Source organism: Mesocricetus auratus, unplaced genomic scaffold (assembly GCF_017639785.1).
Source record: "Mesocricetus auratus isolate SY011 unplaced genomic scaffold, BCM_Maur_2.0 Super-Scaffold_100676, whole genome shotgun sequence".
Taxonomy (NCBI): domain Eukaryota; kingdom Metazoa; phylum Chordata; class Mammalia; order Rodentia; family Cricetidae; genus Mesocricetus; species Mesocricetus auratus.
The window spans coordinates 161,437,641-161,455,430 of record NW_024429266.1 but is presented as its reverse complement, the minus strand read 5'-3'; the positions used below and the strand labels follow the sequence as shown (position 1 = coordinate 161,455,430).

At 47.3% G+C, this 17,790-nt stretch overlaps 1 protein-coding gene across 1 annotated transcript in view; it reads left to right on the top strand.

Annotated features, from left to right (window-relative positions):
- Nucleotides 1–7,062, top strand: part of Shq1 (SHQ1, H/ACA ribonucleoprotein assembly factor) — a 96,168-nt gene extending 89,106 nt beyond the window's left edge. Inside the window, exon 11 of the mRNA XM_005071212.4 lies at nucleotides 6,373–7,062. Coding sequence (XP_005071269.1) covers nucleotides 6,373–6,883 — 511 coding nt within the window. The 3' untranslated portion in view covers nucleotides 6,884–7,062. The remainder of the gene's footprint in view (nucleotides 1–6,372) is intronic.
- Nucleotides 7,063–17,790: the final 10,728 nt, after the last annotated feature.

Here is a 17,790-nt window from a genome sequence, read left to right as displayed (position 1 = left end):
TGCATGGCAGCTGAGGATGACAACCAAGGTTTTGTGATATCTGCACATACATATGGGCACACATGTGCATATACATACACAAGCCATGCACATACACATAAACTATCTTTTGAGAAAGTAAGCTTTTTCTTTTCTGTAGTATACAAATTAAAAGATGACATTCACTTTGGTTAAATATTTGTACAAGTAAAACCGTGATCCCTAATGACCCATATTTGGCTAAAAGAGCTATTTGAGAATTTGAAACAGTTTTTTTTTTTAATGTTCTAATTCAGAAAATACTGAAGTAGCTTTGTAGGTCCAAAGTCCTGGGGCAAATGCCTTCAGACACATCTAAAAGTGGCCCTAGACAATACTGTGACTGACACTCGGATCTGCTGGCGTGCACACACTGTGGACTTGTACAGAGAAGACCCCTTCTGGCTGCTCTGTACAGCTGGCAGAGAATGAAGCTTCATGTTGGGTCTAGAAGCGTGTGCTCATCTTTTAAAAAGAAGCTTGGGATGAGAGCATTGTAATAGAGATCTGACATTTGCCCGTGAACTTGGGAGCTGTGTCTAGGACTCGGGCTCCAGTCACTTTCCTGCTCCAGCCTCCAGAAGTGGAGGCTTCTTTTTCAGACTCATAGGTAGGAAGGTGTTGGCAGGAGTGGATTGGGGGAGGGAATGTCTTCAGTTCATTTTTATTGAGGTCTGTGCAGACTCTCGATATACATAATAAGCTATTCAATAAGGTGAAACATTCTGTAGTTACGTCCCAACCCTGAGACGTGACTTGGACACTCCAGCAGTCTTCCTTGTGCTGTCCTGGCACCACCGCCTTGTTCTTGGACTGCTGCCTCTCACTAGCCTACTTTTGCACCTTGTCTAACTAAGATAATGAAACTACTGTTTTTGTGAGTGACTTCCTTTAGTAAATATGCATCTTTTTAGGGCTTACAAACCAGCATGGCAGCCTTAACCCTCCACAGGAGCATGGCTAGTAAAGTAGGCGGGAGGATATGGGGAACGTTGGGTACACTTTCCTCTACCTTGCCAGTTGGTTACAAGGTGAAGTGAAGGGAACCATTCACTGAGAACCATTCAATGTGAAGTCATTGAATTAGAGCCTCACCATAATGCAGTGTGACCTCAGCTCTTTGTCACTTCATGACATCTGCAAAAACTGTCTAAACGAGGTCCTATTCACAGGTTCCAAGAGAGGATGTTGCCATATCTTTGTGGATCAGGGTTCAACCTGCAGTACTTTGGATTCCTTTTTGTCAGTGGCCACCCTTATGGTAACTGAATTCCGACAGCCATCATTAACTACCTTGAGCCCCTTAGGTTAGATGACATGTGAGGTGCTTGCAGAATTGTTCAAGTCTGGCGTATCCATGTGCTGTGCTTCGTGGGGCTGCAGGGTAGCTGCAGAGAGGAAAGGGGGGCTGGAGAGCCCAGGCTCCTCTTAGACATGAGACTCACTCTCCCATATCCCCTTCTAGCCTACAAAGATAGGTGGGTTTTGTTTTTTCAATTTGACCAGCTATTTGGTTTAGCTCATAAATCGTTAGCTGATATCCTGCTTGGTACCAGAAATTGTTTTTAATCAGTCTGCCTTCCTCTGTGCCCCCACCTCCACCCCCACCGCCCTTTCCTTTCTCCTTCAGTCCACACTGGATGGGGCTCAGATTCCTCACTGGCAGCCTGAAGAGGTTCAGGCTGCTGTGAGGCCTGAACAGGCTAATGAGGCCTATCACTGTGAGCAGAGCCTGCCCCAGTATAGGACCCAGGAAGCAACAGCCCTTCTCTAACCTGTGCAAAAGGGAGCTGTGTCCCCTTCCATGGCCTCTTGGTGTGGTCCAGTCCTTGTTAGAGCTGCTTGCCCTCATAATTTGACCATGTCACTTAAAGGTTTTATTCCTCTTCCCCATTTGAATCCACTGTGGCATATATACATATCCAATGAGCTAATGAGCATTCATGCATTCATTATCATTCTTAAATACTAGAGCCTAAAGAAATAGACAGTGGATGATCATAAGATTGCCCTGAGAACACTTAATAAAGCACTTAAAACATTCTTACCATTGTTGCATGACTATATACTTATAACTAACTCTGTGTGTGGAGTGTATAGATCTGTTTGATTTTTACGATTTTCCTGTACTTTATGATATTCCAAGAAGATGAAAGAAAGGTTTGATCCTGGTTTATGGCTTCACTCAGTTGTCATGATAGTTTTCCTAAGCTCATGCCATCAGTCAAGTTGACATCTTCATAGGACTTGATAGTACGGAAATGTGTGTACATGTTTGTGCTCACGCTGGCATGGGTGCCTAGAGGCCAGAGGTATAGTTTGGGAGTCCTCCTCACTTGTTCTCTGCTTCAGTTTTTGAGACAGGGTCTCTCACTGAACCCGGAGCTCTGTGTTGTCTAGACTTGCTCACCCGCAAAGGCCCAGGCTTTATCTGTTTCTGCCTCCTACTGTGGGGAGTGGGAGGTGCTTACTGGTACACCCAACTTTTTACATAGGTACTAGGAAGCCAGATTCAGGGGCTAGCTCGTGTTTATGCAGCAGGCGTTTTACCCATTGAGCTTCCTCCTTAGCCCCACATGAGAGTTTTTACTTTCTTTCTCAAACATTAAATAATTTGGATTGCTGCTACAACTGGCTGATACGCAGTTGAAACAGCAAGTAAGAGGGGAGAGCACTGCTCATTGGAACTGTGGGCCCTGCCCAGTGGCAGCTCTTGCTGTGGAAGTCTCAGGGGCCTTCAAGCGTGCGGCAAAGGAACCCTGACACCAGCATAACTGTAAGTGGTAGGGTGCAGCAGACCCATCCTATAGGTTGAACTCTTGGTGAGTCTGTCTGTTAACAGACATCTGTGTGTCCTGCAGGAAGCCCTGCTTTGCAACTGCTCAGCCTCCAGGTGTCTGCCGGTGGGAAGTTAACAGAGAGAAGCATGGTGATGGGGGCTGAGCTCAGAATGGTGCATCTGCAGTAAGCCACAGAGCTCCAGCACTTCCAGCCATGCCAGATGCTAAGGATAGCGGTGGGGCAATCCTTCCCTCAGAGCGAACTGCCTGCCAGCGCCTTCACTCTGCACCCACAGCCTCCAGAACCATGAGGAGCCGCTAGCCTACGGGTGCTAGGCAGCTCCGAGTGGAGGGTTCAAAAAACTACCAATCCACAGACTGGGTGTTTCTCATCATCATGCCACGGAGTGCCTTAAAATCTAGTTGGAGACTGAACAGGAAGTCATTTCATTGCTCAAGCTGACATGGCTTACACAGTTTATACTCAGCATCCCCTGAGGGATAAAGTGGTAGCTGCTTATTGGGGGGCTGGGGAGGTAGCAGACATCATTGTTTGTCATGGGGCTGCAAATAGCTTCCACTCTGATAGGTCTTTCATGGCAATTCTCAGAAGCAAGGTAGGACTTTTGCTGGCAACTTCTACTGAAAGCCCTGTTTACTACCTTTTAGATTAGGCTATAGAAATAGGTTTAGGGTAGGGACCATTGAGATGGTGTGCAGACAAAAGCACGTAGCACCATACCTGACATCCAAGGTCAGTCTCTGAAAGGAGAAACCCAACTCCCTCAAGTTGTCCTCTAAACTCTATACACACCAGGGCACCCTCCACCTCCACATACACTAAACAAGTGTGTGTGTGTGTGTGTGTGTGTGTGTGTGTGTGTGTGTGTGTGTGTGTGTGTGTGTGTGTGTGTGGGCCCTGAAATTTAGAGATGTTTCTAAATTTCCACTAGAAAGGAATCTGACATGGCAGAATTAGTGCCCTTTAAAAAGTACCACTGCTTAGCTCCAGGTTGAACCTAAGACAATGTATGGGGCCGATGGACAGAATCCTATAAAAGGTGAGGTGTCCTACTGTCACCCAGTATGAACTGTCTCTAATTGCCTGACTGAAGTCCTGGCCTGCATTAGCAGGTGCTGGCCACAGCCTCAGAGCATCCTGCCCAGCAGGCCTGGGTTTGAGCAGAGGAAATGAAACCTAGTTGTTTACTATGAGATTTACAATAGACCTGCCAGTACTGGAAGTGGTGAAAAGTTGATTGATCACTTAGACACAGCTCTACAATGAGAAACAGGATGTAGGCTTTCATTTATGCCTGAGTCCCACCCCCTAGTGTATTTTAGGCTCCTTTTGCACTTTGGCTGTTTCATGGGCTGTGGGTTCTTTTTAACACCACTCCCCCAAAACGTAGTCACCAAATGTAAAGCAATTGGGGGAACAATACCAGTTTAGCTGTGTCAGAGGTATATACTTATAGCTTTTACTTTTATACTTCCACTGTAGTTAATTTACTAGAATTTGTCAGAAATCTTTAATTTTTTAAATCCTCCAAATGGGATATTATGTCACAATTGCACAAGAATAAACTTTTTTTTTTTTTACAGTTATGTGGTAGGATTACATTTGTATCAACTTCTAAGAAAATCTAGTTTGGGGTGTGAATTTATATAACAGTATGACCAAGTCTCTTCAGTCTAACAAATGCATTCTGAGCATGTGAGATGTTCCTCATTTACACATAAAAGACATGTGACTACAGCCAAGAACTCCTATGCGTTCACTAAGAGTATCAGAATGGCTGGCGCTTGTAACAGTCTGGATATTTAATGTCACTGACAAAGCTCTTTTTGATGTGAACTAGGCAGTTCTGCTTTGAATGTGACAAGAGGAATCACCAACTTCCTTAGATGGTTTGATTTTTGAAATGGTGGCACCATTACAGAAACAGATTTTAGAACTTACAAAGAACAGCAAATTAGAACCAATATTAATTATACTTGTGCTTGTAAGAACAAAATGGCTGCCTGTCACGACTTGATTTTTCTCACCCAATAATGTCTCCATTTTCCTCTTATCTGCATGAAACAATGGAGTAGTGAGCCCATTTTCATTCCTCCAGCTCTTACATCAAATTCTGTGCTCATGCTATTTTGAATAGGTGGGGGTGGGGTGGAGGGGGAGCTCCAGAATGACACTTGTGTAGACTTTAGAGTGTCTGTTAGAACTTCAGTCTAACAGGACACTAGCCAGCTTGAGCTAGTGAAAGTGGGACAAAAATAAATAGAAGCTGAGCATGGTAAGTGCTCACTTAAACCCACCACTCAGGAGCTAGAGACAGGAGAGTAGTAAACTTGAGGCCAGGAAAGTTCAAGGCCACCCTGACCATTTCTCAAAAACACAAGTACTGTAATTGTAGGTCATTGCTAGAGTTTATCTAGCATGCATAAGGCCATGGGTTTAACCTCCAGGAAACCCTTCCCTCAAAAAAAAAAGAAAAGAAAAGAAAAGCCATTCTGGTGATGGATCACATGAACATATGCTTTTAAAGTAAAATACTCACATAGGTGATTATGCGGTGCATCCACAGTTGCACTCTGCGATGCCTCATAGTGGTGAAAGTCCAGCTGCAGGTTGTCCCTCTGCTGAGTCATTAACTCTCCACCTGGCCCGCCAGAGTCCTCTTTACCTTGGCAGGCCTTCTCCCTTGGTAGCTCTCTGGAGATGCCCATTGAAGCACTGGGCTTTTCTTCTGTCAATGATGCTGCTGCCCTAATCCCCTTCTCCTCACTCTGCCCATCCTTGGACACTGCTCCACCGTGTCAGTGTGGAAATGCATAGGCACACTGACTACGGTGAGGGAGGGGCTCAGACACGTGCCAGCTCCTCCATGGGAAGTGCTGTTTGTCCACATCAGCTCTTCTGAAATGAAGCCTTGTTTGCTTGTTTGTTGTATGAGTGCATGTAGAGGTCAGAGAACATCTGTGGGAGTCAGGTTTTCTCTATGTGTGTCTAGAGGATGGGACTCGGGTCATCGAATGTGGTGCCTTTACTCACTCAGCCATCTCACCAGCCCCAAAATATGAACGTTTTTAATTGCATTCCTCGTAGATTTAGCAGTAAGCAACACTAAGGCTCCATCACCTGCTTATGTCATTTGTCCAGTTTTCTGTTGGATTCCTCTTGTCTGTGATATAAGTTGAACATATTTTTCCCACCTTAGCATTAGCCCCTTGACCTGGCTTTGCTGGATTATCGGGTTTCCCTTAGTTGAATGAGTCAAGCTTCTCTTCCCATAGCTTCTGTCCTGTGGGTGGGAGGAAGGGCTTTCCTCATTCTAAAGTCATAGAAAGTCCACACTTCCTCCACTGCTTGTATGCCTTCTCTTTTTCACACACACACACACACACACACACACACACGCACGCACGCACGCACGCACGCACGCACGCACGCACGCACGCACGCGCACCTGTGTGCCATGTGGGGGTGCCAGCTTTGTATTGTTTTATATCCTATTGTCACCAGTCTGATTAATGAATAGACCTAATTTTGTGTCTTAATACAATTTTCAAGGTCCAAAAAGTTGGCTGCCCTCGCAGAAGCCATGAAAGCAGTCTCCCTCAGTAAGGCCCAGCTGGGATTAGAGCTGCAAGAACTGGAAGCTGCCGCACTTCTTGTCCAGGAGGAAGAAACTGCCGGAAAGGCAGCCCAGTGCGGTCCCATGCAGGCTCCAGGCTCCAGTCCTGAGCCCAGTGACTCGGACAGCACCACGTCGTCTGACACAGAAGACTCAGCTTCAGAGCAAGAGGAGCTTGTTGGGACGCAGCCCTCACTGCTCACGTCTCTGCAAGCCCCTCTTTTGGAAGAGGATAGCTCCCTGCTCATCCAGGATAGTGGGCTCCGCAGAAACATGGCCAGCCAGGAATGTGAAGTCAGTCAAGGGCGAACCCGGGCTCCTCTGATAGAGGAGATTGGGGATGAGCTGAGGACCGTGCTTCAGGTTTCCACACCTCCTGATGTCAGTGCTGGGAGCCACAGCAGCATGCAGGATGAAGAAGAGAGGGGACAGGTACCCCATGATTGACTCGAGTGGTTAGCTCATAGGGAACTAGGTCAGCTGTGCTCTCATATAGACATGGAATTTCTCATTTCCACTGTGTACTTTTTCTGCCTGGATATAGGCATTGCTTTTCAGTGAGCAAACATTTATACCTTTAATTTTTTTGTTTTGCAGTTTGAAAAATAAAATCCTAAAGTATTCTTTCCAAGGTGTAAGTAGTATTTTTTTAATGAAGACCGTAGTTCTACTAGAAAAAGCTCTAGACCAGGGGTTCTCAACCTCCCTAAGTCTGTCACTCTTTAATATAGTTCTTCATGTTGTGGTGACCCCCCAAACATAAAACTACTGTGTTTTTACATTGTGAGTGTAATTTTGCTATTGTCATGAATCACAGTATAAATAATATGCAGGATATATGACATTCAACCCCCAAAACGATCAAGACCCACTGGTTGAGAACCGCTGTTCTAGACATAGTGGGACACCGACAGGTAATACTCACATTTGAAGTGTGCACAGTGAGAAATACTAACAACTGAGTACACTAGGCGAAATGCTCACTGCAACCAGGATAATGAATTTCCCCATCAGCTCCAGCTGTCTGTGGACCATTTGACAGCCCTCTCTCCCAGCCAGATGCCACCCACCTGTGTCCCCTGAGCAGTCCTGATGTGATGTGCTGTAGTCCAGTAGCTTGAGTTGCACTTAAACCGAAGCATTCAGAGCACCCTTTTGGTCAGGCTCTTTCACTGCACAGTTACTGTGAAATTGTTGTGTGTGCTAATGTATGCCGAGTGAGTGCGAAGAACATTTCTTGGAATGGGTTTGTCCATTCACCAACTGGTGGACATTTGAGTTGCTGCCAGTGTTTGGACTGTTAATAGAGCTGTATGTTTCCTTTTTCCTATGTTAGTATCAGTGTGACATGGTTGAGTGTGTGGTAGGAACATGTTTAACATTTTTTACCAGATTGTGGAATTGTTTTCCCTCATAGCTTGGAGGGACCAGTTTATATCAGCAGTAGGTAAGTGTTCCTATTTTCTCCATTGCTCAATGCTACTTAGTATTTTCATCTTTTTTACATTTGCTTCTTTAGTTACTGGGCATTCGTGTGAAATTGGAGGTCAGAGAACCACTTTGAGGAGTCAGTTCTTGCCTTCCTCCGTGTGGATTCCAAAGATGGAGCTTGGGTCATCAGGGTTGGTGTCAAGCATCCTTCCCCTAAACCATTTTGCCAGCCCTCTTAGTGTTTACCATTCCAACAGGTATGGAGTTGAAGCCTCATTCTGAGCTATGTTTACTGATTTAAGATTTACAGTGCTGAGCCGGGTGATGGTGTAGCACACCATTAATTCCAGCACTCAGGAGGCAGAGGCAGGCAGATCTCGGAGTTTGAGGCCAGCCTGGTCTACAGAGTGAGGTCCAGGGTAGCCAGGGCTACACAGAACCCCTATGTCAAAAAAACAAATGCATGCATACATGCATGATGTATTGTGCTGAGCCTCTTTTCACAGGCTTTGTTTGTTACTTGCATTTCCTCCACAGTGTCCAGATCTTTTGCCATTTTTTAAAGGATACTTCATTTTCTTACTTTTTAGTTTTGAGAGCTCTACATAAGGTTTGTATACAAGTTCTCATTATGAGTCATGTTTTCCTGCTTTCTTACATGCCTTATCTATCATCTTTGATCAGCTGGCAAACCCTGGGTTTTATCTTGCTGGGTGATGGGTTTGCATTCCCATATTTTTTATCTTTCTTTAGTGACTCAACTAAGTGGCTTGTCTGGTTTGGACCTGGCTTCTATCCTTACTCGTTCTAGGACAGAGAGCTTGGTCTAGGGTCCATTATTGCCCAGTGTTTATATTCCTGGTAGTCGTCTTTCAGTGTCGTGTGTCTGTGTCTATCTGTCTGCCTCTCTACCCCAGCCCCTGACTTTTTGCATAGCTGTCACCAAACACCTGGCAGAAACAACTTAGAAGAGAAAGAATCATTTTGGCTCATCATTTCAAAGAGATTTCCACCCTTTTGGGTGGGAAAGGCATAGGGTGGGAATGCTTCCATCTGTGAAGGTGGGAAATTTCAAGGGTAGCTTGTTCACATGGTGACAGAAAACAGACCAGAACCAAAAGCAAAGACCTGTCTCTATGACCTCCTTCCCGAAGCCACAACCACTGCAGTGGCTCCACAGGTGTCAAAATACTGCCACAAACTGAGAAGGAAAATGCCCAAAACATAAGACTGGAAACTTTTCAGAATCGAATCACCATGCTTCCCTGCTCTTTAACTTTTCCCCCATGGGCAACAGCAGCTGCCTATGGTTGGAAAGCCTGTCTCCTGAGTATCGCACTTCTCTGGGCTCTACCTGGTTTGTCCCTCTTGCACAGTGGGCTGGTCTTAGAGCTCACCTGGCCTGTTTCCTGTCTTCCATCACCTCATGTTCATTGTCTTGAGGAATCATGGCTTCATACAGTTCCCATTTTTCTCTTCTGCTGCTCCCTATGTCTCCATCTTGAATGGAAATAGTCACAGTTAGGCGCATCCAAGCTTGCAGGTCAGTTGCTGGGGAAGTAGAGCTGGGTCAGGTCTTGTCATTCCTAGACACCACTACTGTATGCTCAGGGATGTAGAGACGCACGGGGAGTGAATGAACAAGTGAAATAAACCGATTTGCTTTGGGTGGAAATGAAATGAAACCTGATGAACATTCGTTCACCTCAGCACTTTTTATTCCAAAACTGTGTGGCCCCCTTTCCTCTGAATTAGAAAGACTGCAAGGATTTGTATTTCTAATATAAATTCCAGTTGTATTAACATGTTAGTTGGGGTGACTGTGCTGTTTGACATGCGTGTTAACTCGGTAACAGCTTGGTCCAGGTGTGTTGGAGCCTTTTCTCGGGCTCCCTGGAGAGCTTCACAATTTCTGTGACCATTGCAAATGCACTTCTCCTCAGCAGCGTGTCACTTGAGGCTGAATTGAAAAGGCCTTGGGTCCATTAACTGCAAGTTGAACAAATCCTCTCTTGTTTAACATCATGGACATTTTTTCCTTTCATCTGTTCCTGTCACTAGGAATCTGGACAGGGTTGACTTCCGTGAGAATTGTCTTGGAAAAACTGCTTTCCTTAAAGATATGCAAACGTGATCCTGATGGTGTTCCTAAAGCCAAGTGGCTCTGTGAACTCTCTCATGACTATTAAAGGTGACATGTGTGAGTGCCACAGCTTCAGACGCCTGGGTTCAGTTTGTGGCATTCCCTTCAGCCTCCCTTTGTCCATGGGGCTTAAAGCTCATGTGTCACGCCACCTGGCCTTTGTGGCTAAGAATATTATTGCACCACACCTGCAGCCCAGAACTCCCCTCAGATGGGCTGCCCTTTGGGTTTTTATGCTAAACAACTTGTCGGGCAACTTTAGAAATCTCCTGTAACCATAGGAGTTTCCCAAGAATATTGGATAATGGGAGAAACAGCAAGTTAGGGAAAGAACAGAGAGGAGACCACAATGACTCCCTAGTCCCAGCACAGTGAGATTTGACTCTTTGAGGTTGGCAAGACATGGAATTGAATTCCAGAACCTTGGCTCAGGGGTGACCTGCCCTGGAGGGCTATGTCGAAGTACCAAACCTTTCTTTTCATCTTGAAAATAGGACTGAGATTATAGTCATGGGTTACCTAGCAAGGGGTGTGTGTTTAAGAAGTGCAGGGTTGAGTTATTTTGTTATTCAGTATGTAAACATCATAGAATCTTCTTACAGAAAGGTGGCTATAGTATCATCAAGTGATAGAATCTCTTGGGTTTGGTTTTTTGGTTTTTGTAACAATGTCTTACTATATAGCCTAGGCTGTCCTGAAACTTAGTGTTTTCCTGCAGCAGCCTGCCAAGTGCAGGAATTATAGGCCTGTGCCACACTGCCTTGTTAGGTGATGGAAACTTAGACATCTACCTTCATATATGCAATGTGTCTCTGACTAAAACATGAGGAACTTGTCTGTATTTTTGTTGCTTATCTTATAGGACTGTGAGACTTGATGTTCAAAACACTCGATGAACTTAAAGAGTTAAACCAACACAAGGTTCATCCTTCTTGCCTGACATCCCCAAGCTACCCAACAACAGGTTGCTAGGGGAGTCCGCATTGTAAAATGACCCAGCTCTGACCATCATTCAGAAACAGGCTAGTGATCAAAGTCTGTACAGTTCAGCAGGTTAGGTAGAAATATTAATTATATCAGTGAGTCACAGTGATACCTTGTCCTCTGGCTTCTCATCATCACCGACTGACTTTGCTGTGTTCTGCCTGTCCCATTATCCTTGAAGAGTAATGCTCGGTCTTGCTGTAGGCACGGTGGGGCTCTGCTGCTGTAACCAGGATGGTATCATCTTTCACCAGCACAAGATTAATTTACCAATAAGACGGGGCTGCTCCCTGCCACATGCAGAATGGGATGGCAGCTGCCCGGTGGTTTTCACACCTGCCAGTGTGGGAAACAGATCCTGTTACTGTGTGCTGGAGGGACTTATAAACATTTATTACATTATTTTCAAACAGACTCCTTTATATTTTATTTTATAAGAACTCACTGGAAATCTACGTAATAATGATAAGAACATATACTGCTAAAAGAAATAGGAATGAAATTTAAAATACATTGTTTTCAGAAATGTTAATTGAAAAACATTTTATGATATAGAATTTTGCATATCAGGTAAATTCAAGTTAAGTTTCACAAGCACGGCTCTTTGAGTGTTTGGTTGGGATTTAATGTTAGCCTAACTCCCCAGGTGGGAGCTTGGGATCGGAACTATTGCCGCCTGCCTTCTGAGCATGTTCTATAGTTTTTCAGCCCACAACAAGTGAAGGAAGCATTGATTAGACTTGATTTAAAGCCGTGAGTGATAAATGCAGCTGGGAAATTGATTCATGTCTCTCAAGTGACTGGGGCACAGCCGTCTACCGTTGACACAACTCCTGTCTCAAGGCTGGAAAACAAACAGGGAAGCGCACGTCAGACATAAATGATTGCTGCTTTCAGCTCCTAGGGAAGCCATTTGTTTCTGAGATAAGGAAGGCTGCTCTCCTGTCATAAAAAAGATAAGCCAGGGGAAGGGGTCTGTGGAATTTGATGCCCGAGAACTTTACAGCTGATAGAGGAAAGAGGAAAGGATTAACCTCGCTAGGAACCTCATGCTGGGTGAGGCACTGGGAATACTGTCGTAAGGGATCTCTGTGGCACACCGGTGTCTGTGAAATCAGGTCCTGGGACACATTCCCTGCTGCTCTTGGTTCCCTCAGCCAGGGCAGACACCTGAAGCACTGATGCTCCCAGCCTAGAAGGCCTCTGGAAACTGCCCTGCTCCCCGGCACTTCTAAGGAGACTGGTTTATCAGGCTTGTGTGGTTGCTGCGTTTGCATTTCTCTTGTGTACTCAACAGCTTCTTCCCAAGTACTGTCCCTGTGGCTTCTGGAAGTTTGTACATTTCCATTTCACCCCAGCGACTCCTTCAAATGCCTCTGCCCACAGAATGTTAGTTACCCGTTCCTCTAGGCTGAAAGTAATTTCTCTCCTTGACTCTGAAGAACAGTTTCTGTCTCAGTACTTGCTGCTTCCAGCTGGGACTCAAAGCAAAGAGCTGTGTGCAGCTCCTTCAGTGCCGCAGAAACCTAAGGGACTTTGGGTCCCTCCCTGCAATTACACAATGCTTGTCTGTAGAATACTTTCATGTGACACTTGTTGAAAGACAAACTGGGTGGCTTCTGTGAGCACTGACCTCAAACCCTGGTTGACTGTTAATTCTGCAGATGCCCCTACCTCGCATGACAGAACCATCTGTTCATTTCTGTTCCATAAGCCAACACTCTAATCAGGAAGATCAAGTATGTATCTTCCCTGACCAGCTGGGTCAGGAGCCCAATCAGCACCTATGGTCTGCCAAACCCTGACTTCCCAGTATTCTCTGCCCATGATTCACTAGGTGAGCGGTCAGCTAGCAGGGATCTTGTGAAGTCATCTCTCTGAGCAGTATGGGTGGGCACCATCGAATCAAATCAGAACCAGAGCTGTGGGACCCCAGAAAGCTGGAGAGATGGAAGCAAAAAGTAGGTTCCTTCCAGGCTGTGCCCTGGAGCAGTGGGCTACAGAGCTGCGGATTCAGACTCGTGCACAATTAAGTTAGGAAAAGACAAAACAGAACTGGGCACAGAGTGCTGGGGCCTGTCCACTCACCTCCTAACTTTGTAGGTATCCAGCCTAACCACCATTCCGAAACTACCGTCTTCATACAAAAGCTGAAAATGAACACATCATTAGGCTTTAAGAAACACTCCATCCAGCCGGGCGTTGGTGGCGTACACCTTTAATCCCAGCACTCAGGAGGCAGAGGCAGGCGGATCTCTGTGAGTTCGAGGCCAGCCTGGTCTACAGAGTGAGTTCCAGGACAGCCTCCAAAATGATACAGAGAAACCCTGTCTCGAAAAACCAAAAAAAAAAAAAAAAAAGGAACACCCCATCCTTGCCAGTTGGTGGTGACACACACTTTTAATCCCAGCCCTTGGGAGGCAGAGGCAGGTAGATCTCAGTAGTTCCAGGACAGCCAGGGCGGTTACACAGAGAAACCCAGTCTCAATCTTTCATGCAAAAAGAAAGGAAAAAATGTCCACACATATTCACACATTATTGAAATAGTATTGGGTTCCTCTACTATGTAAATTTCATTATTCTTTCTCATTTTTTTTTTGTTGTGTCTTGTTGAGTCAGGGTCTCTGTAATGCTATCTTGGAGCTCCATATGTAGGTGGGGCCTCAAACTCACTCTGATCCCCCTGCCTCTGCCTCCTAAGGACTGGGATTAAAGATGTGTGCTTACAAGCCTGGCACTCTGTTTCTCTTAATATGAAGTTCCCTGTTGTCACTGAAGAACCTTCCAAAGTCTGACCCCCATGGTTCTCATTGCAGTGGAAGCAGTTACAGGCTACACGTGAGCAAGATGCAGTGTGTCTGAAAGCAGGTGTGTCTCCTCAGACTCACTAGGGGCATGTCAGTGGGCAGGAGCTGAGTTGATAAAATTGCCCTCACAGTGTTGCACTGGGGCATGAAGGAAGGGCTCAGGCCCTTGGTAGATGGAGAGGGTAAGGGAGGCATCAAAAAAGGTCACAACAGGGATGTGGAGTCAGTCTTGCAAGGAGGAAGTCAGAAGGACCCGTGTGCTGAAGGCAGCATGCCAGGGAAAGGGCGTGGGCACCAGGGAGTCTTGGAAATGGGCATGGTGTGAAAGAGGCAGACCCTGGGAGTCCTTAAAGCGGTGTTACCTGAAGGAGAAGACATTTCTATCCGCAATTCCCACGCCTCCCTTCCGTGCTTCTGTTCACATCAGTGTGGACCCAGAGCCTGTTGTGGGTTCAGAGACTGCCTCCTTCGTCCATGATCTAGTAAGTTCATTAGCCCTTTATCCAGCGTGACCCCGGGATTTGCTTCCCTGTAGTCACCCATGGTCTGATGACGTTAAACAGAGAACCCCTGAGGTGTAAGTTGCAGGCTCCTGAGTTGTGTGATAGAATCTTGTGTGACTCCGCCTTGTCCTGTTGTGTATGCTACCTGCTCTTGGTCACTTTGCGGCTCCTTAGCTATCACATCAGCCATTGTCTTGCCTTGCTGAGTTTCAGGTGACCCTTACTTTACTTAGTAATGCTCCCAAAACATGAGTTGTGATGCTGGTGTTGCAGGTGTCCCACGGAGAAGCTGCAATACACTTCCCTTATGTGAAAAAAGAACTCAGAAGAAAAACTGGTGAAGTTGCCAAGTCCTGTGCTACATAAGGACCCTTGCATAGGAGAAATGCTGCTGGAGGTCCTATTGGTCAGAGGTTGCAGTCTACCAAGGCCTGACAGCTCTCTCCAAGCCTAGCAACATGGAGGACTCCCTCCCCCACGGTAGCGAGGGTGGTAAGGGGGGTGCTTCCTGCTCTTTATCTGACCTTATTTGGAGAATGTCTCTAGGCCTGGATGGTTGGCTTATCTCTAGGGTGACCCTTGACATGGTTCCCTGCAGAAGCTTTCCCCCTTATGGTAATTAGATATTATGCTAGGAGCTTTCCTATATGACCATTCTTCCACATATGATAACTAAGACTTGTCCTAGGAGCTTTATAATAGAAATGGGTTGTTTACTGCAAATTAGGTGATGCCCCAGCCACTGCCCCTATCCTTTATATCTCCCCACTCCGGAATAAAGTTGAGCTGTCTCCGGGAAGGCTATTTCTGCTGTATTCACAGGTCATCCAAAACTGCCCTTTGTCCTTGTGCACTGGGGCCAATGAACCAACAGGAAAAAGGGGACCCCACAAAACACCATATACAGAACTTGTATTACGGGTCTGGTATAGCTGGTCTATTTTATTATTCCTCTTACTGTACCTGATTTATAAATTAAATTTAATCATAGGTGTGTATGGGTAGGGAAAACATGTACAGGTTCAGTACTGTCTGGTTTCAGGCATCGGTGGGTCCTTGGGGAGGACACCAGAGAAGATAATGCTGTAACAAGAACCCTAGCACAGCGGCTTCAAACAGTGGGATGCCCAGTGTGCAGTCCGAGAAGTGCAGCTGTAGAATAGGGCTCAGGAGCAGCTTGCACAAGCTCCTCGCATGGGACAGCTGGTTTGTGTGGTCTCTGCTCCAGCATCCTCAGTGATGACATAATTCCAGTTGGATGCCCCTCTCAGTCATGATGGCTGCCAGCAGCCTCGCAGCTTCCTCTTTTTCTGATCAGAAGAGGTTATTTGTCCCAGTTTCCAGCAAACTCTTCAGATAACCCTGACTAGACCAGTTCAAGTAGACCCTGACTTATGGTTGGACACCGAGATGTGTGCTTGTTTGGGGCAGAGTCAGGAGCTTTGTAGGTGGAGGATGAAGGACAGTGGGGAGAGCAACTGATAAATATCCAAGCCACCCCTTTCAGGTCGCGATCGCAGCCACCTGGAATGGGCCACTCAGCCCCACCTTGTAGAGATCGCCCTGTGTGGCCTAGTGGTGAAGCCTGTTTCCGGCATTTGCGAATCCCAGGGTTTCCACTCCCAGGAAAAGAGGCAGGATGGGAGCAAAGAGAGAACCATATAATTGTGAACCGACAGCCTCCAGTCATCACCCCTTGACTTCCCCGTCCTGCTGAGTGTTCTGAGTCGGCCACTGGGCGGTGCTAGAGTCGGGTGTCATAAGCAAAGGCCTTTTCTACCAGGCAGGCGGACTCGAGATGCCCCATCTTGCCAACCCCACACCTCAAGCTCTTCCCAGGCAGCACTGCAGTGCGTGCAGGCTGTCCCTGACCGGGTTTGCATTCCCTACCCTTCTCCCTCCTGCCTTTCTCCCTGCTCTAGCTTCCTCTCTCACTTCTGTCTTGGGCCCTTCTATCCACAGGGTCAAACTAAAAGCCCTGGATTATCCCAGATATCCTAAGTAGCAACGCTGCGGCTTCCCAGGCTCCCGCGCTCGCTTCGCACGCCCCTGCGACGCAGAGAGCACCCTTGCCACGGAAGAGGGGCCAGCTTGCAAGTCTAGTGCCTGGCCGGAGATCGCCCTGCGTTTCCAGTTCGGATGTGCAGCTGCCCGCAGTGTGTGTGCACTGGGGGATGGTCCTTCGGGTTCCCGCAGAGCCGGGGAGGTGACCTGAATCACTCAACAGAGAACAGGATAGACACCGTTCCCGTGGGTGTCCTGGGCCATTCCCACTAGGGTCCAGGGCTCGCAAGGATACGGATCCTCACCAACGGTCCTGCACTGAGCGCGGACCCTTCGCAGGGGACCTGTCGCCGCGAAGGACTCCGTCTGTCAATCATCCTTGCTCCAGGAAGGGGCGGGAGAGGATGATCCTTGCTGACGATCTCCTCGCGCGCGGTGGCGGGGAAGGCTCGGGTCTCCAGCCCTCCCCCGCTAATCCGCTGCATTGTCCGCTGACGTGTTTAATTATGTGTCTTACAACCACCGCGTTCCCCGGAGCAGCGGGGGCCTTCTGGCGGAAAGACGAGAATGATTGCTCCGTCTGTTCCCGCGGCACCTGGGGGAGGGAGGTAGTGCGCGTGCGCACAGGGCGGGCGGGGCGGTCACGCGGAGCGCAGGTGCCTCGGGAGCCGGGATCCCCGCGGCAGGTGCAGGTGCCAAGCTCTCCCCGGCTGAGTGGATGCTTAATTACAGTCGACCGCAGGGGCTGTTTCATTCCTGAGTGACGGGTGGAGCTCCGGGTGAAGCTCAGAGCAGAGCTGGAGAAGGTCGCTGACTGGAGACTGCTGGGAAGCGAGAAAGAGGTCGTTCCCTAATCACCGGACCACGCCTCATCCCTGGGCGGATTAAAGAGTCCTTTGGGCTGTGTAGATACTCTACAGACATTGCCTTCTATTCCGGAACATTGTTTTCGTGGCTCTACAACCTGGACAGGAATCCAGACTATCGAAAATAGGCTGTCCTTGGAGTCAAATGTCAGCGGCTCATCCTTTCTTCCCCAGTGTACTGGGGATGGAACTCAGGATCTCCTGGGTGCCGGACAAATGCCTCTAGTTCTGGTGCTCAAGCTTGGCCCTGATGGCGTGGGCACGTGTACAGTGGGAACTACAGAGGATCCGAGTCAGTGTTAGCAGCACCGAGTGTGGCTCACGGCGGGAGCTGTGGATGGTCTCCCGAAGGAAGGTGAACGGAAGCGGAAAGGCTTTGCAAGCATGGAGGGAGCTGGCCTCTGTGGGGCTAGATTTACCCCAGGAGAATGAATCTGATGGATGAGGGAACCGGTTTGCTCAAAGTGGGTAGGACAATGGGGTGCAAGCAAAGCTAGTCGGTTGGGGCAACCCATAGAAAGCCAGACAGCGTTACTACATACAGGAAAGGAAAGAGAAGCGTCACCAATCCAGGATCTACAGAAACGGAAAAGTAATATGAAGGTGTATTGCGGCT